At 42.6% G+C, this 25,909-nt stretch overlaps 1 protein-coding gene across 1 annotated transcript; it reads right to left on the reverse strand.

Annotated features, from left to right (window-relative positions):
* Window positions 1–2,835: 2,835 nt before the first annotated feature.
* CMTR1 (cap methyltransferase 1) lies at window positions 2,836–24,464 on the reverse strand (the record flags this gene model as incomplete). The annotated part of the gene is made up of 23 exons (XM_079532701.1): window positions 2,836–2,968; window positions 4,566–4,674; window positions 5,208–5,320; window positions 5,854–5,901; window positions 6,455–6,523; window positions 7,160–7,251; window positions 7,994–8,116; window positions 8,633–8,764; window positions 8,938–9,006; window positions 9,619–9,676; window positions 10,623–10,679; window positions 11,097–11,276; window positions 11,854–11,986; window positions 13,228–13,324; window positions 13,560–13,678; window positions 15,721–15,919; window positions 16,115–16,187; window positions 16,291–16,385; window positions 17,076–17,147; window positions 17,886–17,978; window positions 19,253–19,411; window positions 21,749–21,891; window positions 24,335–24,464. 23 exons carry the CDS (start codon window positions 24,462–24,464, stop codon window positions 2,836–2,838), a joined length of 2,496 nt encoding a protein of 831 aa, XP_079388827.1.
* Window positions 24,465–25,909: the final 1,445 nt, after the last annotated feature.

Raw genomic sequence — 25,909 nt, forward strand, 5'->3', positions numbered from 1 at the left:
GAATTAAAGGGGCTGTATTGGTAATAGAGACAACAAAAGCAGAGAAATCAACACAAAATGATACACAGCCTAATGACAATACATTGTGCCATTCACATACATAAACATTCCCTTAAGCAAAGTAGCATGGTGCCTTACATTTGCCTTCTTGAATTGGGATTCAGAATCAAGGTTCAGTGCATCAAAAATAAAAATAAAAGCAAATTAAAACGGGGAGGAACTGGAGGCAACAGGGCAAATAGAAAATACCTGCAAAAGCCAGACTGCTCATCAGGTTTCTTTTGCGTCCTCAGAAGCCTACAAGCTCTACAGTACACTTCCTAGTCACCCTTTTGTCTGCTGGCCCAGAGGAGAGTCAGAAACCCCCGAGTGGAGGACATACTACTTACCAACGCAGCCTGGCAAAGGGAGCAGCACGCTTTGCTGGCATTACAGCAGCCTCAAGGCAAGTGCCAGAACTCAAGTTACTCACTTATAAAGCCAGCTGCTCACAGGCCTGGAAACCACACAGTTGGAGGTGCATTTTTGCCCACTAGAGAGTCGTAGAGAGTCCTCTTCATCCCCTGTGGAAGTGCTTTTGCCAGCAAAAATTACCAGTTACAGAGCTCTTGTTCTTTGGGTGGGGGGAAGGAAGCCTGCCATTTCTCTCATAGATGTATGAGCTACACTTGAAAATAGAGGGCAGACTGTCATCCACAGGACGCAGTAACGACATGCAGTCCATCAACTGTTCCAGTAGACCTGTATCTAGGCATTAATGACCACCAACATGGGAAAAGATCCTTTTATCCACTTCCATCACTTTAGGTCGGAGCTTGAGAGAAAAGAATAGCTCCCTTGCACTGTATTCAGGGCAATCTATTACCAACCCAGCCTCCTATTCACTCCCCAAATTTTGCTTCCACTTTTCATTCACCAACAGACATGCCAGCTTCTGCGCTGCTCCCCTAGCCAGGAGCTGTGGTTCTGCAGTGAGTGAGCCCGCATCTAAACTTGTCTGGTGCAAGGACTTATATCTGTTACTTATACCAAACTGATGAAAAGAAAAAAACAAAACAAAAACAAAACAGAAACTGTGGTTGTATGGAGATGATGCACTTCTAAAGACGTGGAAATGCTCTAAGCTCAGAGAGCACAGCCACCTAGCAGGATGACATTCTCTACATGCTGATGCTGAGGACAAAACTCATGCAGGATGCTGGACCTTAGAGGGTGGCTGAAAGCAGGACTTCTACAATGTGCACCTTGTTATGGCCTCTTTGGGAGTGGTGCAGGGCACCCATCCTATCTATAGAACCGTGAGTGAAAATTTCCATGTCTTACTACATAAAGCTCGTTAAAATATTACATACAGATTTGGGGAGAAAAATAAGAATCTAAGGAACTGCTATAGTTCCAAGGAGACCTATAGCTTTCTTTAAGGCACAGTTCAGACTACCCCAAAATCAGTTTCCTCCCTATTGTCAATCTATGTTTAAAAAGAAACAAACAAAAAAGGCAACTTTGCTGCTTGGCTGAAAGCAGTCAACTTGTGTTAGCTTCTGATTTAAGTGGAAGACCTGGCCAAAAGCCCCATGGAAGCCAGAACTGAAGGTACGTCATGCAACGGAAGAATATTTTTCAGCTCAGCGCAAAATAATGCTGAGAAGTCTGTTGAAATAAGTTTCATGCTGAGTGTCACAGCACTGTCTTCACCCTCTTCACCCCAGGTGTAGCTCCAGGGCCAGATGAGACATGGAGAGTGTCAAAGCTCACTCTGACATTTAAAAAGGAAAGTCTGATAACCTTTCCAGTGGGCACAGTCAGGGGAGAGGATTTCTTCTAATTAACCAACATGGTCAAAGTCAAGATCTCTCTTCACTGAAGCCCTGGGTCTTTTAACAAAAAAAATCAAACGTACCCATGATTTCCTCTGAACACTTCTAGCATCCCCAACTTCCTATGTCTTCCCTCCCACATCCACGTTCCTTCCTGAAGATTTGGGTAACAGCATGAAGTACTAAGAACCAAAGCACCTTGGTCTCAGAATTACCATGAGGCATAAACACTTGCATGAATTAACTGCAGGCTGCTGGTTCAGGATCAGTCACTGATCTGCAAAGGAAGAATCCTTGAAACAGCAGCTTGTGGACATCTGTGAAAATCCTGGCACTGAAACATCAAATTTGTGCCAGGAAGTCTACTCATCACCTGTGCTGGCTTCTGTCCAACAGGATACCATCACATCGGAATTGCCATTGGCAAGCCAAGTGCCTGGAAAGCTGATGTGTTGGAAACACCAAAAAAAGTTCATGTTTGCACCCCAATGCTAGCATTCCCCAGTGAATTAATAGCCTCCACTAGGCAGTGAAGGCCTTTAACAAGCCAAGGGAACATACAGCTGCCAGGTACGACGCAGGGTTGCATCGACGTGCTGTTGCCCAGCACTGCCACTTTCGTCTGCTCCTTCCCACTGCCAGGGAAGCACAAGCCTGGAGAGTCCTGACGCACAGAGCTCCACAAACCTTGCTGAATATTTTAACAGGAGCAAAGAAAGCTGCTAGCCTCTTGGCCTCATGCATGCAGTAGGTCAGGACAAAAGGGCATTAGGCCTTCACTCCAGGAGCCACCAGAAGTACTCCAGCAGCAGGCACTACCTGGGTCATACTCTTATATACACTGCCAAGTTCAGAGTCTTGTCCTATGTCTTCTGCACGTCATTTCCAGGTTAGACCACATCCAGGGAATCAGCTCTGGAAAAGGCTAGGACAGTTGTGGAGTCTCCCAGTCTTGTCAGTCCCTGAAGAATCCGAGCTGGGCTCAGCCTCTTCCCAGCACCCTTCAAGAGAGCTGGGGCTAGGGGTAGTGTGCTTGGATGAAAGACAAGACATTCTCCTTTGATAGCTTCTCTGGATCTTGCCTTTTCTGAGAGTCATGCACTTTGACACCATCTCCCCACTCCCAGAAGAGACGGCTGTAATGACATACACTGTGGACAGAGAGGAAAGTGAGATTAATATGGCAAGAGAGTGGAAGAACACTCATCACAGCCAGAAAGTGGAATACAGAGAGCTTCTCTTGCATTGGGAGTCACACAAAGGTACTGTAGATCTAAAGAGTGCCTTAGAAAAAGACAATGCTCTCATTCATTCACCCTGCAAACTCCATGGCCCATAAGGTACAGAAATTTCCAAGCCTAAGAGATTTCCATGGAAACAAACTTATTAATTTCTAGCTTCGCTCAAAATTCGGTTCAGTATTTGCTGGAAGGAGACAGATCATTAGGAAAAACATACCTTCCCCCCACAAGTTTTTCAGAAAATGTCAATGCAGGCAATAGAAAGGCCTTAATGAAGAATTTAGAAAGTCTGCCAGCAGCAGCAATCTAATCACTCACCATAAACGTACTAGAATCAGTAATAGCTGTCCTACGGATCTTTGCAAATGAACAGCTCTTTGTCCTGTACAAAAACAGCTAGGATCATTCCTCCTCCTGTGTGAAATAACCAAGCTCCATCAGCAGCAGAGAGTTCTGATCCTACAACGCCATCTCTCACTTCACCCATCAAGCACAGCCCTCCCTCACTGCACTGACACAGTCCCAGCCATAATGAAAGCAGAGCTGCTAATTACTGCTGACACAGCAGCCTTGAGTTCTGTACAATTACTGACAAAATATTCATAGCTTATTTAGTGCTACTGTTCTAACAAAGCGATACTAGCACAGTGACAAGAGCACATGTCAGTGGCTAATTACAGACACATTAGTATTCACTAACCACAATACAGCACAACTCTTCCTACACAGGCACTGCAAGTCCTCAGCCATTCCTACAGGTTAATACTAGCCTACTTCTGAGTGCACAGGCCAAACTAACTCCACCTCGAGGCATGAAAGGAAAAAGCACCCCCTGCCTCTGCTTTTACAGTTTTAAGCCCCTTCTTCTATTTAGCTGGTTAAGGGAAACTTAAGAACCCTATTTTCAGAGGCAAAGTCCTTAGTAGTGGGAGGCATCTCCTGAGACCAACTGAAGGCAAAGAATGCAGAACATCTCCAACCATCAGCCCTGACATGCTAGACAGACTCAAAATTTGCTGTACTCAAGAGACTGTCTTGGCATAGTACTCAATCTGATACCAGTGGCATTCAGCAGCCACAGTGCTGACTGCCCAGTGCCCAAGGAGACACTGCTTTTCTCCCTCACTCCCTCATTAAACAACCCAGTTACCTACAACTTATACCAGAGTTTGGGCTAAATCAACTGAGGCTGACTTTTCAATTTACAACTTCCAACCAATTATCATCACATACAGAGATGTAACAGATTACAGTTACTGGACTCAGCCTCCATTTCCTAGGGTGCCAAGAGATTCAATCACTTGCGTTCTGCTGCAGACAGAGGGAAGAAGTTGTGAGAAGATGTGTTACTCGTAGCAAAATTCCACAGATCCAGATCAGCAGCTTTGTGCAACTCTGAGGTTGGTCTATGCAGCATGCTATGCTTGTGACCAAGCTGTGCTTGCAGTGCAAACCCAGCTCTCGTTCCTTAGTCTCAGCTCTGGCAATTGCCAGAGCTTGTACTCACTGAAAGGGTGCAATGGATTCAGATGGGAGGTCAAATGTTGATTCGTTGGTCATCTTGTTGAAGAAGAATTTCCTCTTGAAGTTTTTGCTGTATGCCATAGTCCAGGGATCTGGCAGAAAAGTGTCACGGATCAGACAGAAGATGGAATGGGGAAAAGGGCACGGTTATAAATGCACATATAGTGCAAGCAGGAACAAGGAATCTATAATGATGGTGATTCTCCTCTTACTTCTTTTCCCTTTCCTCCCTCAAAATCGCCCACTTCCCAAACTATTTGCATTTACTGAGAAAACTCTGTTCTCTCTGCATTTAAAAACTGACATTCCAAATAGGACATTTTCATATATTCTTAGGGAAGAACTATGATATTAAAAAAAAAAAAAAAAAAAAGTGAGTCATGTAAATAAATTGAACTACCCACACAATAGCTAATCCAACTGACACAGAAAAAGCTATCATAAAAATACCCTGAACCATGTCCCAATCCAAGCTATGTTCACTACAAACGATTAATCTCTAGCCACTGGAATACCACCATTAAATTTTTAATAAGTTATAGAAGGAGTAACCTTCTTCAATTATTTTTTTTAGTTGAAGATACAGAAAAAAGCAAGATAAGAGCAAGAGACTCTCTCTTCCTACCATTCACAGTCCGTACAATGTAGAGTCCTGTGGGTACGAAGTGCCGGTCATCTCTGCCTGTGTAGGATAGCCGGGGTATTCCCCCTGAGCCCTTGATGACTTTCATCTCTAACCTGAATGTTGAGAGAAGACAATAACAGAGTGATGCCAAACGCAGCGTCTCCTGTTTCTTCCTTTACAATCATCTTGCACACAACATGCCATCTGCACACACTTTCCACAGTGAAAATACACCAGGATCAATCATCACATCCCTGGAGCATTCAGTCTCCTGCCTCCCCTATGCGTCTAGGGAAAACAGCCTGAGCTGTATGGACATGGCAGGTAGCAAATCTAGCACTGCTATGTGGGATCTGTGATAATCTACCACACTTAATCCAAATGGGATTCCCATTTCAGGTTTGAACTCAAACTTTCAAGCCACTTCTGCACAAGTACTGAAGTGCAGTTGCTACTTCTACTACTGCAAAACACATTGGCTACGTCTATGGTATTACAACTGAGCAGGAAGATTGTCTGAACCAAAAACAGTAGGTATTAGCTACAAGAGCTGTACAAGCTCTTTCTCCAGGACTCCTCAAGCACATCTCTCACCTATGATGATGTCCATAGGCCCTGAAGTGCTTCATTTTTGCTGGTCACTTACCTCACAAAAATCTTCTCCATCTCCTCCAGTCTGTACACTTCCTTCACTCTGGGGGGAAAGCAGAAGCAAGACAGAAATGTGTTGTAAAAATATACATTTTATTTTATTTTATTTTTTTAAAGTCATCTTTTCCTATCTTAGCCATAGGGAGCAGCTGAGCAGTTCATTTTGTATAGCACAAGGTGGTCAAGCATGACTAAGGTCAACCTTTCTCCTCAGCCTAATGCCTTATTTTTACTGGCTTGAGAAAATGTGACATCTGTACACTCACAGCCTCTCTTACACTATGAGCAGACAAGGATGTAGAAGACTTTGCAAGGATAACACTAACTGAGCACTAGATCTACTTAAAACACACACCTGAGATCTGCACCAACCAGCCCATCTATGATGAAAGCACAAACACCTGCTAAGTGAAAGGAAGGTACAACTTCTCCACTATCAACTTTGTTTCAGATATTTAAAGATCTTCCAGCCTTTTTCCAGTGGATGTAACAGAACTATGCATTTCAGTTTGAAATTTAATTCCTTCAGCTCCTGATCTTCACCCTCCACCACAGTGAAACCAAAACGTGCAAGGCTGAAAAAGAGAAGCACTCACCGGATCGGATTCATATCTGGTCGGCTAGGTTTGGAAACCGCTTTGACAAACTTCTCTGCCAGCTGAATCCTGACCAAAAACAGAAAGAGAATCCTACAATCTAGCTACATCTTTGGCACACACAGAAGATAACAGTTTGATTAGACACTTCAATACTTGCACACCATCCCCACCCCTAAGCCAAATAGGTACTGAGCAACAGGGTTTTGTTTTTTTTTTCACCTCACTCTCTCAGTTCAGTGCCCAGTGATACTGGCTGCTATCCATTAGGAATGGGTCTTCATTGCCTCCTCTACAAGCCCGTGTGCTGTTGAACTCATTGACACACAAGCAGGAAAATAAGATAACTGGAGACATCATAATGCTAATGAAGGAAACAGGGGAGTTCTTTCCTTCTCTCTAAGCCACCTATCAGCTGTGTTATACATGCTCCCAAGATGTTCTGTTTATCCATATTGTGCATCACCCCAGACTAAGAAAGGAACTAGACCTGATCTCAATACATAGGGACAGTATACACACACACAAAAAAAAGCTCTACCTACTTCACTTCTGAGATGGTTCGTTCACAGTGCATCTTTACAGAAGTGGTTCAACCAAATGCTCTCACCTACCTGTGCTCAGTTCTCTTCCATTAATGTGAACAACGTTTCTCAGTCACTCCTACTCGTGTAGGAGAAAGAAGCTTCTCCAGAGATTACATACCTCTGGTTGAAATGCTGGTTTCGGACATCATTGCCATTGAGTACCAAGACATCAAGTATGTGGATAGCACTGATTTTTCGTTGGGCTTTCCCCTGCAGAAAGGAATAGACTTACCACTCAGATTGTAGTCTGTTGCTATTTCAGTTTTGGTTTATAGCCCATTTGTTGTTTTTGGTTGGTTTTTTTTTTTTTTTTTTTGCCAGTATATCATTATTTTCTAGCAAGAGAGTAACTTCCCAGATACTAGAAGCAACCAAATTCCCTGCAACCCACTGTACATTAACTTGCCATCCTCCAAGAACCAGTGTGTGTCAACTACACAATTGTCTCAATGAAGGGAAAGACAGAGAGAGCAGGACCACAGCTATCATCCTTACCTCTCTGGCACAATACTGCCTCATCAGGGAGCACAGCATAAAGCCCAGTGTACCAGCATCTTCATTTGAAATGCCAGAAGAGAAATAAACTTCCAGGTAGCAACAGTTTGCATTGTGAATATACCTCAAGGATGTTCTTCCAAGGCCTGCTCTCTCTACTGTGCAGTTATGTACCCAAACAGACAAAGATCACTTTAAGACTTAGTGGCAACATTGTCATCTGCTGCATGTAGGCCAACAGCATGTCAGGTACAAAGGAATTTCAAAACAGTGTTAAAAGCTCATCTCTCTGACACTGGTCAGAAGGAACTTAATCCAAAATCATTTCTCTAAATAACAAATGCAAAAGACTCTCACCTGTCACACATGGAACATTTATTTTGCAGTATCTTGAAGAGAATAAGTGAAATTGCACATTATATTTGTAGTCACTCTGTAACAGAGAATAGCTTCCTACCTCTCCTTTCAGCTCATGGACAATCTCCACAGACAGAAGGGTATCTCGTGGCAGCTCAGTTTTCAAATCCAGTTTCGTCCAGCGGTCTGACTGGCGACCATCCCAGGTGTAGATCTGTGATTTCTGTGTACAGAAGGCAGTCAGATTTACCCAAGGCTTCACGAAGGGATGTGTGGAAGAGAGACCTCTGACTAACTCCAGAGCACCCCTCAGAGAATCTTTTCATCCTAGGCTGTCACAAGCAATTTCTTTGTGGAAAATTTTAAGGAAGAACCAATCTCTACAGCAAATGAACAAAAACATTGATTCTAATCTGTCAGTGTCTTTTCATATCTACACAATGAACGAAAAATAGAACATCTTTAAAAGGACAGCGAAGATAATTAGAGACACTAGCAAGAGTACAGGACTCTGTGTAGGCTGGAATTACAAAAACGGGGTTAATTACTGCGAACAGCACTGAAGTCAGGAGGAAAAAAAACCCATACAATAACTAGCGCTGTTCAGCGCTGTCAGTGAGGATTCTTCCTGACCTTTGAGGTCAGGAAAGAATGGGATGAATCTGCAAGGCAAAACAGTACCATTAAAATGAACCAGCAGAACTCCTACACGTAAAGTCTGACTGTTCTCAGGCCTTACCCCCAGCCCCAGGAGGAACTTCTGCTCACTTCCAGACACCATACACCGGTAATCGAACACTTGGCGGATTTTCTCCAGCGTACTGGAATTCAGAGGAGTGGGTTTGTAACTGAAGGTATCAATGTCTGTGCCCTAAAGAGCAACATATAATTAGACAAAATACATTAACAAGTAGGTGAGTGCAATTTTTGCACAAAACAATAATCCAGCTAATCCAGGACTAAGTTCTTCATCATTTAATTACTGCTGGAAAAGGATCTATTTGCATGACAGAATTCAGAAGAAACTTCCAGGTAAGGTCCCACCTGAATCAGTTCAAAAAACTTGGACTTCGGATCTGAAGATGAGGGAGCAACACGAGCCTGATCAGGAATCTGGAAAAACAAGTTCAAACAATTGATAATAAAGGTTATTCATTTGCACATTCACACAAACCGTTCTGGTTTCAATGTGTGACAGACCATCCTGCTCCCTAAAACTACTGGTCTTGGGACTCCAGTTACTGGAGAAGTTACCTAGCAAACCAAAGTCTCACATTTTTCTCAAATTTAATGCAGGCATGCCACATTTCATAAGAAACAACGGGCAGCTTCCAAAAGTTTCAGGCTAAATCTTTGATTCCATCCACATTTCAGTGAAACACTACCATATGTATGATATGACTGCAGTCAAAGGCTCAGGAAAGAGACTCTTCAGATAGCTCTACCACCTGGAAACCACTAAGTGCTAAGTTCATTCAGTATTATATAAAATCTTCTCAATTGCAGCAAAGCAAAGCAATTAGAAGCCCACTCAGTTAAGTCATACACTGAATTCACAAGCACCATCCTCTTTGTTTACGTGAATAGCTTCAAATAATCTTTGACTTTCCTGAAGGACAATGTATTAATCCTCTAGCTAGAAAGTTTCATCTGCACAGCAGCTCCATTCTTACTTCATCACAGCAAGGAAGCCTTCATTATCTCTCTGCTTTGCAGCTTACTTACCCCCCATAGTTGGAGACACTCCTTTCGGATTTCAGCCTGTCGTGGCTCCATCAGTGTCCTCAAGAGAAAAGCAGCAGACTATTAAAACAGCAAAGTCTCTTTCCTTGTTCTTGCAGCATTAGCATATCCCAACCCTATCAAACTTGCATTTTTCAGTGTCTGGCTTGGGAATGACAAACAAGCAGTGCTCCTCACAAGGTTATTCTCAAATTGAGGATCCTGCTTCCCTCTCCACACATTCCCAACACCCTTGTTTAGTTTTGCTTCAGTATATATCTCTGATACTCAGCCTCTATCAGAAAGCATCATTAGGCATCAACACTTTGAAGAAGTGAAGTGTTAGTATGAATTTATGAGTATCTCTGAGAGCTGGAACCTACTAGCCCTACTTACGAAGAGCAATGAAGACAAAAAACAGTGCTAATGTTAGGATTAACTCTTATGACAATATCTGGCTTTCAGGCTTTCTATTATGTATTTTCTCTGAACGACACCCAAACTTAAAAGCCACGACAGGGAAACAGCTATACATTGCAATAGCTTTAGTTTTATATGAAAGACATTTTTGTCACGTGCTGTAGGTAGTTCTAGGTATGCCACTTAAGTATACTGAATCATCCTTGAAAAATTAAGAGCTATGGACCACAACGATGTGAGGTGCAGAACTGAACATACCAGCCAGGATGGTGTTGCTCACATTTTAAGCTCACAGTCCTTCTAAGAAGCAGAACCATTTAAGGTACTCAGAAAACATGCAACACATGGAAGCCGTCTCAGCAAGGGTGATAACAAATCAACTTTCAGGACTCCAGCTACCCACACTTTTTCCCAAGGAGCTCAGGCAGAGACACAAACAGAGCTACCTAAAAGCATTATTAATTTTCCTGGCTCTAAAGGCCAAGCAGTGTACCAGCTCAAATTAAAAACACATTGAAGAAGGGCAAAACAATTTGTTTACGGTAGGTTAATTCAATATCCACCAAAAGCCAGAGGAATATACTCACGTATCTTGAACAAAAGCACGAATTTTAGCTAGTGCCTTTATCTGAATTTTGCAGTGGCTGAAAGAGAGGAAAGTTTCAGTAAGACAACAAGCTGATTACTGCCATCAACATTATTCTACGTGGAAGATCGATGGAACAACTGAAGGAAACCAGCCTGACCCTCAAAGGAGTGACTGATCATCATCAACATAAATCCAAATGATCTGGTGGCCACTGGAAAAAAAAAGCAGGCAGTAGCCCCCTTTCTGCTCTATATAGGAGGACAGCATTCAGAGACCAAACATTCACTGACAGCATAAAGTATTTTTCTGTGCAGCATCCCTTTGCTCTGCTAAGCCCCTCAGGCAGCAAAAGCAGAGCAGCGTCAGCAGCATCAACAAGCACCTCCATGAGTGCAAGCAGCTGCAACTGAAAGCCAGCCATTTTGGCTGATCTGCCTACAGCAAGCAGCCCTCGCTGCTCACAGGCACTCACTTTTCATTGGACTGGACAATATAATCGTAGAAATCCTGGTCATCTTTGATCACATTCAATGGCACGACTAGATTCACATCCACATCGGAGTTGCGCAACTGGTTGAGTCTGATGTTCACCATGAAGAGATATTCTCGCACGTCATCAGTCCCCAGCTTTAATCCTTTGCATACCACGTACCTGCACAGAATGCCAGAGACAATTTAGGTTCAGGTTTTTTTGACACAGTCAATTTTCCTGCCATGCTCTAGCTGTGAAGACAGTATTCCAAATCCCAGGAATTCTGCCCACCCAAGTATCCCCAAGAAGGTGAAGTCTAACCAATCACATCATTACGTATCACTTTCTACTCTCTGAAAAGATAGAGAAATTCAACCCTACTAAGAAAACATCACAGAACTCCCTAAAATAGTAAACTAATTGTACTAAACTTGACAGGTATAAAAATACACATAACAATTTCTGGCTTCGATGGAAGCCTAATTGCTTCACGCAGAACAGACTTTATTACATACTTAGTTCCGCTGTTTTCTCTACAGATGAATCTCAGTACAGGCAGGGAAAAGCAAGCAGACTTTGGCAAATACTTTCTTTACCTTGTCAGAAATCAGAATTTGCTAGCCATCTAAAATATTTCCTCCTACAAGACAGTTGACAACTGGGTGAAGTCACAGAGTTTCCATTTAACCAAAACCATCTGTCATTGTAATTAGAGATCAAACCTTGTTTAGCAGTCCCTCATGCTCAAGAATCTCACCTCTCTGAGTTAGCAGGGCGGCTTGTCACAGGTTTAAAGATGCACACACGCTCAAAGCAGCAATAGAGCAGATAAACAAGCCCCACGCTGAATGGAGTAAACAGATCAAAGGTTTTGCAGACAAAATGTCCTCCTGGAGCAGAGAGAAGAAGCACACCAACATCAGCAGACTATAAAGATACAATGACATATCAGGCATCTCCATAACCTTATCCTCCACAGGAAAAAAAAAAAAAAAAAAAGATAGGTGGTTTTGTACAATAAAACAGCAACTAAAACACTTTGATGAAGCAGGTTAGTGGGGCTCCATGAACCATCCATCCCGTATCTCTTCAACAAAGGGACAAGCAGTTCTCTGACCATGCTCAAATCAACATGCATTCTGCCTCGAGAACAAACTTTCCACCCATTCTACACCACCCTTTCCCAGGCCCAAACTGTACCCTATGGTATTGCAGCATGCTATATAAAAGCCTTTGCAGACAAAGAGCTCCGACATGCAGACCAAGAAGCCTCACACCGGAGGAAGAAACTAACAGATACCACCAAAATAGAATAGAAAGAAAAACGTTTGTGCCACCCTTAGCCCTCAAACAAGTTTCCCCACTACCCTAAGCAAAAAGCAGCCAATCTTACAAAGTTGTATCTACACAGAGAATAAAGACTTCGAAAAGGTTGCTCCTTTCACCATATTATGCTCAAGCAAATACTACTAAGCAGATCCTTGGCTCAGGTATATCTGAACACAAGGCACAGGACAAATGATAATATGATAATTATTTTTTATCTTCTGCTCCTGCATATGTCAGTGCCAAATGCTAACTAAACTCTGCAGAAAAGAGGAATCATCATACAACCATAAAATCCATCACCTGGCAACGATGGAGTATACCTTAAGACAACATGAGGCATCAGCTGGTGTTGATCACAGAGATGGCAGATTTAAAGGAGAAAAGCCACAAACTAAAGGGAAAATGAACTGAATTGCTACTGCTCTGCTCCAACCAGCCTGCCAGAATATTCATAAAGCAGCTGGCCCAGCTGATAGCATAAAACTCAAATATACTGTCCAGCAATTACACTAGTGACCTTAGCCCAAGACAGCTACATAAACTATTGTTAAAATGCATTAGTTCAGAGCTTTTACCTTCTGCTTGTAAAGAAAAAGCAAAATGGACAGCCTTATTTTTCTGCCCTAGTTCATTTAGCTTTATGACAACTACCTCAGAATGAATGCATATACATTCAATCCTGTGCAACCTAGCCTCACAGCACAGCAGATGTTATGGTATGTTAATAAAAGTCTACAGCACCCTTTTGCAATACCACCCACACCTTAAAGAAGGAGGAATAAGATTGATGGATAAAACATACCTGTCCGGACAATGGACAGTGCCATAAGAAATTGACAAAGCATTAGCTGTTTGCTTAGGATTTCTTGCAAGTTCTCCTGACCCTCCACAGAGAAGCCCTACAAAGAATACAGCATATAATTAGCATTTCTTTCGCTCAAGCAAACAATTCTGTACAGCTGACTCGTGAAATCACAATGATTTCTTTACAACACAGAACACTGCCACCAGGAATTTTAATGGCAAGCCTTAATACCACATTGATACTACAAACACATGTCAAGTATCTTAACGCACACAATCTGAAGTACTAGTTTTGGTCATGAGTGCAGAAAGAAAAGGGAAGGGACCAACCCCATCAGCCATTAAGAAATGCACTCCTTTGTGATCTGTATTGTCCAAAACAAAGTTCCGGAAAGCAGTAATGTTCTCAGGGCGAGTGATATCTCCATCCCCATCAATCCCTCCTTCTCCTGTGGGGAAAGAGGAGACAATTACTAACATGTTTGCAAAGCAGACTAGAAGAGGTGATCTGCTGTATTCAATCAGTACTTAGTCAGAAGCTACAAAGACCTTGATAGGTGAGTAAGCATAAATACATGCATTCCCTGGTTCACCACTAAAGATGCTCGTTAGACTAGGAAAATTACTCAAATGTTGTGGTCAAGGCTAAACAAAGCCTAATAACCAAGCTCAAAAGACAACTTGTATGTTAGCTGCAGCAAATGACAAATCCCTCACTGCCCTCCTCTGGGTAAAGAACTGCATTACAACATAAAATCCTCAACCAAGGAGAAATGGCAAATAGCTGAATCTAATAAAAACCTAGGAGACAATTTCACTGAACAGCTCACCTGGTACTAACATGTTGTTTTGTTGTTTTTTTTTTTACAAGCAAGGCAAAATTATTCACATGGTGCACTGGTAACCTTCAACTAAGAATTAGCATCAATCCAAAGAAACCTAATTATCTACGTCCAAACACAATCTAACCTAGAATTTTAAAAAGCAGCCTCAAAAATAACATTCATATATAAACAAGTTTGTAAAGGAAGTAGGAAAATAGAAATATAGCTTATATATATAATGTTATATTTATATGAATGCAAAGTTTTTCCATATGTTTTTTTTTTTAAAAAAAAAAAAAAAAAAAAAAAAAAAAAAAAAAAAAAGGATACACTGTCCCCTAGCCTGGCATCGTAGAATGCTAAGCTAAGGCATATTCTAGAGGTTACCAATTTTCACTTTGAAGAAGCCTGAACTTCTAGTTGGTATTAGTCTCTAAAATCTTCTACAGCTATAGTTTCTATTAATTGAAGAACTGCAAGAGCAGAAAGAAAGATCAGGATGCACGACTGTGCTTTGATGACTAAATTCCTCATCAATCATGCTGTCACTAAGCAAAGCGACACTAGAATTTGTTACCATTCTTTACAACACAAATATCACGGCAGCCTACTTTCTTCCCATCACTCGGAAGAGAGTTTGTACACACCTCACTAGACTTTGCAGCATAGCAGACAGAAAAGGAATCAAGAAAATGCATCAAAGTCATGGGGCTACTCATTTCTCCATGTATCTTCCTTCCCTCATAAAAGCACCAGTCTGCAGTGAGTTATGAAGATACAAACAGTGCAACCACTAGAACAATGCATTTTGCTGCCTTGCTACCCTTACCATGAACCTTTCCTTTAACTGATCTAATCTTGAAGCACTAATTATACTCTAAGAGTTCATGCTTAGAAGTCACGAGTGGCAAATTGGCTTTTACCCTTTCCTCTGTAGAACAAACACATTTGAGTTTCCTTCACATAGTCTGAAATAAGCAGCAAGACTATCAAATCCTTGTATTTCCCTTCCTACTCCAACAGGCTATGCAGAAAGGGGGCACACATGTATCATACAGTGTAACAGGCTACCACACACAAGGTAAGATGCAGTAATTGTCTGTGTACACAGTCTATCTCAAAGACACAGTAACATCTTAAACCACTTTAGATTACACAGGTCATTTAGTCACAGTGATTCAGATACAGCTTCTAGCTTTAATTTGCTTTATTTAACATTACTGAGTGTCCACAATAAATTATCAAAGTAGATTTACAGAGGTCTGATACAGAAGCATACTGCCAGTCAGGCAAGTAAGGCTTCTACCTCTGGCTTTGCTAATAGTCTTTGGGCAAGTCATTTCACTCTTCACATTTCAGAACTGCATAAGTGAGAAAAACTATTGTCAAATAAGCATGTCCTCTGCAGCTTTCAGATGAGCTCAAGTACAAACTACTACATCAGGACACGTTTTCTTGGCAGAATGGAAAGAAGCACAGAAACATGACTTGATGGGCAAGTTCACCAATCTCAACTCCCTTCTCAAAGGACAGCCCCTTCCTACCTTGCAAAATGATTCTCCAGAAACAAGCTTCTTTCAAATCCCCAGGCTGGTATCAATACTCCTGATGCAGAAGCCAGAGCACAAGCAAAAACATCAGACAACACTTATGCATGCATTACGTACCATAGTAAGGTTCAAAGAGCTCACTGGAAGCAGAATAGAAGTCCTCAAGTTTAAAATCGTTTGGTCCTTTCAAGGTCATGCCAAATCCTTTTGCATGCCACTTCCTCCTCCATAAGACGTACTCAGAGAAGCCCCCAGGCCCAGCACACACATCAGCAAAGTAGAGCAGCTCTGCATCTCGCTCCTTTATCAAGGGCCTCTACAAAAGGAAACTGAAGAAATTCTACTCGCCCAGTAACAGCTTCCATCAGTCAAACCTATCAGCTGCACTGCTCAGCCAGAAAATGTCTTTCAAAAACTTGTTTTTCCAGCTAGTGCTCTAAGGATTCTCCTTTCTCCCCAGTTTCTCCACTCTAAGAAAGCACTGCTTTGAAAATTAAAAAGAGGTCCTCACCCCCTGGAAGTCCTTAGGATTTGTAAACATGTAGTCAAAGACATGGTCCATATTTGCCATCTTCATCGCAGCTCTGTGAACACATAAATAGGGACCTATGAGTTTCAACTTTGACTCCCACAACTGAAAGTGGACATAATGGGAAGAAGACCTACGTAACCACAAGTGCTACAGACCTGTTCAGAAAAAAGACTCCACGGATCATCTCATAGGGGTTAGATCTTGTTCGGGCTCTGCGCATTTCTTCTCCATCCAGCTCATCAAATACACTCTGTGCAAACAGAAACCAAATTAACCTGAATTTGGCAAAGGTTTAGAGGACAGATATTAAACATAAGGAGAGAGAAGCATGAGGGTAAATAGGATGCTTAGCATTCTATGCTACCGATTCACCAATATAGAATGTTTTCCTGCCACATACTGATACAGAATCATCGAATCCTTAGAGTTGTAAGGGACCTCTGAGGGCCATCCAGTCCAACTCCCCTTACAATGAACAGGGACACCTTACCCAATTCTTACTCAAATTTAATGACACTGAAGAGCTCTGTACAGACAGCTCCCAAGCCTAGCAATACGGTAGCCATCTTAAAAGTAGTCACAGGTGAAGGTATTTCTCTTACTCATACATACACACACTCTGAAATTCATAAGGGCATGATCAAATCTAAAAGGAAAAATGGAACACGCAAGAAAAGAAAGGAAGTTTAGTTTCTTAGCTCATTCAAGCCTACAGTCTTTCAGTTGAACTGACTAAGAAATGGACACCAGTGTTTTCATTCATCTCTTTGAAGGCTGAGGTGTAAAAGATGCATCTGAATAGACAGTGGCATCCAAAACTCCAGGTCACACCACTGGCACAGATGTGAGAGAGGATGTATAGAGCTCTTGCTGATAACCTAAGTAAATTCAATTATTTATTTCACAAAACTTCAATTCCTCTCCAAGAAAGGGGACTCACCTTGCACCGCAGGACATTAAGTAAAAGCTCTTCATTGCAGAACTCCGTTTCATCTTCAATCACCATCTTCCTCTGGAGCAGGATGAGAACACGTAACAATTAACAAATATGCTACGAGTCATTTCAGAATGCAACATGAACGTGTGATGGATGAAGCCTGCCAACCACATACTAAGTGTTATTAGCAAGAGCATAACCAGCAGGCTGAGGCACTATTCTCTCCTATTTGGCATCTCACAACCACACTTGAAATATTGCATCCAGTCTAGCACTCCTCAGTACAAGACAGACACTGACATACTGTAGTAAGCCCAGCAAACGGGCCATCAAGTTGACAAGGGTGCAGTAGTACCTAGTGCGTAAGAGACTGAGGGAACAGTTTGTTCAGGATAGATAAAAAAAGGGAGATTCTATTCCTGTCGACAACTACCTCAAGTTAGGAAAGAGAAAACTGACCTAGGCTCTTCCCAGAGATGCACAGTGCTAGGATGAGAAACAATGGAGGCAGGCTTCAACACAAAAAATGCTGATTAATGAATAACTTTGCCAATTGGGTTATCAGACCCAACTGTGTAGTAGATGCCCAAACAGGCTGTAAGACTTCCATTCTTGGAGATATTCAGAACTCAACCAAACAGGCTCTAAGCAACCCGATCTACCAGGATCTGCTTCAAGTAGGAAGTTACAGTAGCAGCTTCCAGTTTCCCTCCACCCCAGATTATCTGAGGACTCTTTGACAAGGCATTGGCTCAGGCAGAGTATTCATTCCTGTGTCTTCTTAACCTGAGTACTAGAATCTAAAAAAACTACCTTGCCCACAGTCATCCACTCCTTCAGCTCCTGGGCATCAGGGATTTCTGTGGTACACTCAAGGCACCAATCCACCTCCTCATAGGCACTAGGCTGCAAACACAAGACATAGGAAGAGTCAAGGAAATTTTTTGCTAGCAAAATGTAACAACCAATTGCTCCCCAATCCTACCATAAGGGGTGAAGCCATGACTTGTGGACCAACTTTCTAGGTTTTTTTTCCTCTTGCCTAAAACATGCTTCATTTCTTTGGATAAATGCAAAACAAAAGAAACTAAAAAATGACCACACACCATTTTCCTCTCATCTGATATTTATCAATAAAGCTATAGCCTAGCACTCTCAAGGTACATCTTAGAGACACTGCAGAGACATTTGACATAATATTCTCACAGTCCTTCACACATCTGTTTTTCCAATTCTCTCTCAAAGTCTCCCCCAGTTCCATGACTTCAATTCAAGGCTTAAATAGTTTGAATAACCTAGGGAAGGAATTGTTTTGGCAGCAGAGTTCATAGCAATGCAGAAGAGCAGGCCATTAACATCTGCTTATCTTCTTATGTTAGTTACAACATCATCACCCACAAAGGCAAATGGTAAATAACATCTAATTGTTGTAGGATGCAGAAGCGTGGTGAAAAATGACCCTCAAAGCAATGAGCCTACAGAACACATTTCTCATTTCTTATTCTAAAGGATCAATCTCTAATATTATTACTAATTACTGAAAAACAACTCAAAGAAAGAGAGGAAAGTACAATCAAGTGCAGTATAAATAACTTGACAGCACTGCTGCCCTTGACTCACAACAGTTGGGCCTTTTGGCTTGCCCTCCAGCTGACCAGAGTCCTAGGATTCTGTGCTGTGCTCTTATTTTTGTTTGTTCTTTGAATACAAACATATAGCAACTATGTCACATTGAATAGCAGCAGAACGAGGCTCTGCTTTCCAGACAGCACCTATTTCAATTTTCTTCCCTGTTGTGGAGCTCGCCAAGATACAGGAATAGGTCATCTCAGCATTTTTTTTTTTTGGAGGATTATTATACAGAAACAGAATAAGATACTTAAAAAACATCACCTATTTGAGTATGAAAAATGATGACATACAAAATAAAACAAAACAGCTTGGTGAGTTTTCCATCATGTTCACTGCTACAAATCAGGAACAAATCATACAGATCACAGCAACAATCCATCTGAAACTGACTTGGTGCCATAAAACACACTATACCTGAACAAAATAGAGTGTGGCTCTATTCAGCTGAGCCACTTGACAGAAGTAGTATGTCAGCACTAGAAAAACATTCCCAGCGGGCAAATCCTGAACACAGCAATGGAAAGGTACTCAAAACAGTGAATACTTACCTCTGGCTCATCCTGCCAATCAATATTCAGCTCCCCATCAAACCCTTTGAGGGTAAGCCCAAAGCCTCTCCTTCCCTTCTGATTGGAGGCTTCAACAATATCCTTCCTACCTTGGCCATATTTTCCCAAACCTTCTCCTTCCCGGAAGCCCATCTTGGCCTACAAAGATAGAAAAGGGAGCACAATGAGGCGAGTAGATTTAAGACTACATACTGCATGTGGGATGAAAGACTAGCCCAAAAAAAGAGCCACATACTGGAGTGGCTTGGAGCCACGGCCACCAAAAACAAACAACAGAAAAAGCAAGATGTAAAGAACGACGTTTGGAAATAAAATGAGGGAAGGAACAGCGTGCTCCAACAGACAGAGACATTCATCACTGTGTTCAGTGGGTTTATAAACCAAGATGCTGGCACAAGAACAAATTCATATTGTGGTATTACTTGTTGTGAACATGTTGCCACATAAATTACAAGAATCAGTTAAAATGCACCTAATAGTCAGAGAAGGAATGCAATTCTGAAGACAGAATTTTGAACAGAGTAAAGAACGATTTTCCTTTTACCTACCAACTCATCTAATCAGACATTCAATCTTTGTATTCAAATTTAGGAAACCTTAAAAAGGAAAGCCTTCTGAATTCAGAGAAAGACAGTCTATGTTAGAATCAGCAAACTGCAACCCAGCTACAAAAACACAAATGGACAGATTCTGAATGATCAATGACCAGCAACAGGATTTATTCACAGAGGAGCACATCAGCAGCCCTCAGCCTCTGGATCCCACTGAGTTTTGAATTCAGCAAGATTTGAAATTTCCTGCTTCATACAGATATATGACACAGCTGCTAGCAGCAATTTGTTTCCTGGAAAGGCAGTACCTCCCTGTTCCCACTTCTATTAAGAACTAACACTTCCCAGTTTCTAGCAGCAGACTGATCTTCTCACTTGGCAAAGGGCAGTACGTGCTGGCATACCACTGTGGAGCTGACTGCCGCCCCTGAGAAAGCAGCACAGAACAGAGAGAGACCCCAATTCAGTCCTCCTTTGTGTCCTGGACTTCCTCTCACATTTTGAGTAGTACACAACTGTGCCTCACCATCCCATTGCCCCAGGAATATAATTTTTATTTCTCTCATCAGGAAAAGAAATTCTTTCAGGGTAATGGGGTATTCCCAATGGCAGTGTTGGAGTTTGCATAAGGAAACATGTAACAGCAAAGACACAGAGAAGCTTCACTTCTCTAGGGCTTACCATTGCCTCTGTAGTCAAAAAAAAGTTGTCAAATGTGAGACTGACATAAGCAACAGTCCGTGATTTCCTTAGAACTTTCTAAAAAATTCTCTCCCCTGCACTATCACTCTGTAATTAGGGAGCTGGTGATCATCCCTGAAGTCTGGCTGTTAGTTACTATCGTGCACAACTCCATGCATTTCCAAGAAACTTCTGGCCCTATATAAACTGGGGCAGCTCTACTTGAAATAAACACCTAAACATAGAATCATAGAATCACCAAGGTTGGAAAAGACCTAAGAGATCATCCAGTCCAACCGTTCACCTATTCCCAATAGCTCCCACTAAACCATGTCCCTCAACACAACATCCAGCCTTTCCTTGAACACCCCCAGGCTCGGTGACTCCACCACCTCCCTGGGCAGTCCATTCCAGTGCCCGACCACCCTTTCTGAAAAGTAATACTTCCTCATGTCCAGCCTGAATCTCCCCTGGCGTAGCTTGAAGCCATTCCCTCTGGTCCTATCACTAATGACACGAGAGAAGAGGCCGACCCCCAGCTCACTACAACCTCCCTTCAGGAAGTTATAGAGAGCAATGAGGTCTCCCCTGAGCCTCCTCTTCTCCAGGCTGAACATTCCCCGCTCCTTCAGCCTCTCCTCATATGGCCTGTGTTCCAGACCCCTCACCAGCTTTGTTGCCCTCCTTTGAACACGTTCCAGGGCCTCAATATCTTTCTTGCAGTGAGGGGCCCAAAACTGGACACAGTACTCGAGGTGCGGCCTCACTAGTGCTGAATATAGGGGAAAACAGTTAGGTAATAATTCTACAAGGGTATGCCTGTCAGCTTCCGAGACTGAAATGAATTAATATCAACACGAGAATTTCTTAAGGTCTTTGTGACAGATGTTTGTTAACTTAAAAATAATTGCAGAATAACACAAGATAGGACTCTTTTCCCACTCAGCAAACTGTCTTATTCAAAGATCTTTCTTCACACTCATTGCCCTGTTCGAGTACCTGGAACATGAATCAACTTTTCCTTTTCTTTTTTTTTTTTTTTTTTTTTTTTTTTTTTTTTTTTTTTTAAACAAATTCCCCTAACAAAGCTGTCTCTACCTCCCTGAACTGCTTACTAGATGGATTAAAGAAGCAGAGAACACTGCTACAAGAAGGACCAGAATCAGAATCTCAGAAAAGATTGGTCTTTTCAGTTTGCACTCATGAGGTATTAATACTTTGGTTCAAAACTGTTTGGACCTACCATGAGCTTTTGGGAGACACTGTTATACATTGAGTAGCGGGACGAAGTACCCTCCACCAGAGAGTCTTGTTTGAACTCATTGTTGAAGGCAAGTCTTTTTTCATCACTCTCACTCTCAGACCCACTGCTGCTACTGGAAGACTCTGAAAACAAGAAAAATGAAAGAAGTGAACACACACTACAACAAAACAAAAAAACCACCACCAAAGGCTTCTCAGTAATGCCATCAAGAACTACACGATAGGACGCACCAGGTGAGTAGGGAGGGAGGCCCTGCAACCCACTGAGTACTTTCCCTTTTCCTGTGCTGTGATCGCAATGAGGATGAAGCAATGGCACAAATTTCCTTCCAGAAATTTATCTAGCACCACAGCAGTCCTACTAAAGTCTGTACTGTGGGGCAGGCCATAAAGATTACTGAAGCAGCAATCCACAACGAGCATAGCCACACTCTTCATTAGACCTCTGCCTCTTGAGCATCCCTTGTTCAATGACTACTAGAATTCATTCCATGCTTCTCTGCACAACTAGGTGTTGAACCATAAAAGCTACCTCAAGATAATTGTTGTCAGCAGAGATTATCTTTCCTTGTTTATCACTTCAGAAGGAATTAGATAGCTGCACACAGGTATTAAAAAAAAAAAAATGACAACCTAGAAGAGATTGAACTTTTCTTAATTTTTTTCTAATTTAAAAAAAAAAAAAAAAAAACAACTCTATTTCCCTGTTATGGATAACTGAACACCAGTGAAATAGCAAGAAACAACCGCAGAATTAGTAAAGAATTGTCATCACCAAGGTAAATTACTAAAGGTCATTAGTCAAGAAAGTGAAAGACTCAACAGTGAAATATGTGGCTGTAGTTGTAATTGTTTCAATGTGTACAATCTCTGCTGTTTAATTATCAGCCTTTAAGACAGCTATCATGCTGGAGCTTATAGCATTAATATTTGAGACTTTCAGCTCAAAACAAAGAAGGCTGTGACATAGCATGTTTGCAATGGTATATTCCCATCTTACTTTTCAAGCACCTGTCACACAACTTACATTTCTCCTTCACAAAGGTCTCAGAGATTAACAGGATCAAAAACGTTTTACTTAGGGCCAGTTACTGCTTTCTGCTTCTCCAGTCCTCAGCTTCAACAATCTTTGCTACGTGCTTTTGAGCTGCGTTTTATTTTCCAGGGTTCACAATGGGTTCTCAAAGACAATTCGGACTACATAATCTTAAAAAAGTTTCTTTGCAACTCTTCCTGCTTTTAACATTTGCAAGGACATGTACACACACCATACCCAATCACTGCCACTACTCTCAAACCAATCATTCACCTTTCATGCATTCTTCCCCCTCTACTTTCACTTCTTTCTATGTTGACACCCTTTCCTTACTAACACTTGACTACCATAGGAAATACCAAGACTGAGAAGTACAAAGAGTGTGAAGTAACATAAAGTACCATCCTGGAAGAGATTAAAGCACCTCATAATAGGGACAGCAATTGCATAGGGCAATCGCTCTTCTCATCTCTGGTATACTAGAAGTAAGAAAGCACTCTCCAGCTTGGGGAAGAGGGAAAGAAGGAAACAAAACACTAGGCAATTTGTTTAGGTAACTCTGAAACAGTTATTCTTTCTGAAGTGAAATAAACGTGAACTTTCACAACTTACAAAACAAGAAAAAAAACAACATTCACACGGATCCAATAAAAGAGATAGCATTGTAATGCAGAAGAACATGATAACATCTAATGTCTCATGTTCGTTTAAAAAAAAAAACAACACAAGATATTAGACATTACCATTAGTATTATTGTTACTGCACAACACACAACTCCTCACTACTGAAAGCTTCCACAACAAAAATATCTCCTGAGACTGAAGAGACTAATGCTGTCTACATATGAACAGAATTCTACAGTTTTTGGCCATGGACTTGTCTATTTCCTATGTCTGCAATCATGAAATACCCAGACCAAAGTGTTTGTGAGAGTCTTACTTTTAAAAGCTTAAAAAAAAAAAAAAAAAAAAAGAATTGCCACCAAACAGATTTGTGAATTAAAAAAAAAGACATAGCTTTTCTACTAAAGACAAAGTGTAGTCTTGAAGTTCTGTCCATCAACCGGAGATGCCAACCACGGTTTGGTTTGGAAGGGACCTTAAAGGCCATCCAGTTCCAAACCCCTGCTGTGGACAGGGTTGCCAACCACCAGGATCAGACTGCTCTGAGGCCTTGAATGCCTAAAGACATAGGGCATCCAAAGCTTCTCTGGGCAGCCTGTGCCAGTGCCTCACCATCCTCTGAGTGAAAAATATCAACAATCTTTTCAAGGTTTAAAGTCATTCTTTCTTGTCCTACCACTACCAGTCCACGTAAGAAGTCTCCCTCCTTTATAAGCTCCCTGTAAGCACGGGGAAGCTGCAATGAGGTCTTCCCAGAGCCCTCTTTCCTCTAAGCTAAACAAGCCCGCCTCCCTCAGCCTTTCTTCACAGGAGAGGTGCTCCAGCCCTCTGATCATCCTCACAGCCCTGCAATTCCTACTTGTTAGTTAGATTCCCCACAGCAACACTTAGAACCTCCATCTGTACCTTGAGTAGTATGGTTACTAAGCTGAGCTTCATCATCTGAAGTAGAACTGAGGGTTAAACCCAAGTCTTCTGCCTTCTTCTTCTGCTTCTTTTGGGGACTGCTAAATTCAGGCTCAGTTCTTCTCTTCATTTTTTCTGAAAGAAGATTACACTTAGTTAACACCACACAAATTAACATTCTTCTTGATGCTAAAGCGTAAGGCACACAACTCATACTGGTAGCATGGCAGCACAGACCGCTTCATGCATTATTCTGTGTTATACTTCACAACCTGACCTGTCTTCAGGTAAAACACCAGGTTTTGTGAACCTACCTAACAGCTAGTTTAAGTAAACAAACAAAATCTATACAGAAGCTCATTTATTACTAACAACCATAGCTTGACATCCTTTCTATGAGCTACTTAAACGCTAGTCAATGAGGACAACCCAGATGCCAGCACATAAATAAATTAAATATACTACAATTAGCATTACTACCGTATCAAAGACCCGTTTAATCCAAACACACGAGAAACGAGCAACCATTACCTACAGAGGAACGCCGCAGCAGCAGAGATGCCCCAGGGCGCTGCTTCTAACCACCCCCTCTATCAGGCTGATTTCCACAGCCGCACACAGCAGCCCAACACCCGCGCTTTTCCTCACCCCCACCAACAGCACCCGCTGCACTACGGCACAGCCCAGAGGGTTTCCTTTCCTTTCCCTCCCCTCCCGGCTCTCCCCGTACCCGACCCTGCCGCCCCGCGCCCCTTTCCCCGCACGCACCCAGAGGCCCGGCGGCGGCTCCGCAGCGCCCTCGTCGGCGCCGCCCCCGCCGGTTTCGTTTCCCCGCTGCCCCCGGCCCGGCCCCTCCCGCCGGTCCTTTCCCTCCCGGCGGCGCGCGCCAATGACGCAGCTCCCGGCCGTGCCGGCACCGAAGGGCGGCGCTCCCGCAGGCGCGCTGCGGGCAGCTGCGGGGTCGAAAGTGGAGCGGCTCTCCCTTCCCGCCTCAGCGAGGCCCCCGCCGCGTCGCTAAGCAACGACTGCGCGGGCTGGGCGTGACCGCCTCGCTGCTTTCCCTGAGGGGAAGGGCGCAGTTACAGTGTTTTCTGTGTATATAAAATACATATGTTATACGTAAGGATGTATACGGAGCGTTGGCAGCACGTTAAAGTTATTCAGCCTGGTGGCACTTAACGAGGGAAAGAGCCCTCCGTGCTTATGGCAGAGCTCCGCCCAGCGGTACCGCAGCCTCGGCCAGGGCTGAGGCACGGACTTCTCGGAGCCCCGCCGGGCATCTCCCCGTAAAACAGCCGCAGTTCATTGCCAGAACTGGTTTTGTGAGGACAGCAGTGCTGCAGCTTCTCGCAGCACATAAAGCTAGTGCGCGCCTGTGGCAGCCTTGTCATGAGGACCTGAGGCGCTGTTGTCTTTGCTTCTCACAAAGCTTGAAACCTATGGGCACCTCACTCTAGTATCAGCAGCAGTGGACAGGCGTACTGCTCGCTATGAGGGGAAGTGTGGTTTAACCAGCTGATGTGTGCCTAAGTGCATGAAGTTACGAACGGAGGAGGGAGCAGAAAGGAAAACACT

Source organism: Tetrao urogallus, assembly GCF_951394365.1.
Source record: "Tetrao urogallus genome assembly, chromosome: 2".
NCBI lineage: Eukaryota > Metazoa > Chordata > Aves > Galliformes > Phasianidae > Tetrao > Tetrao urogallus.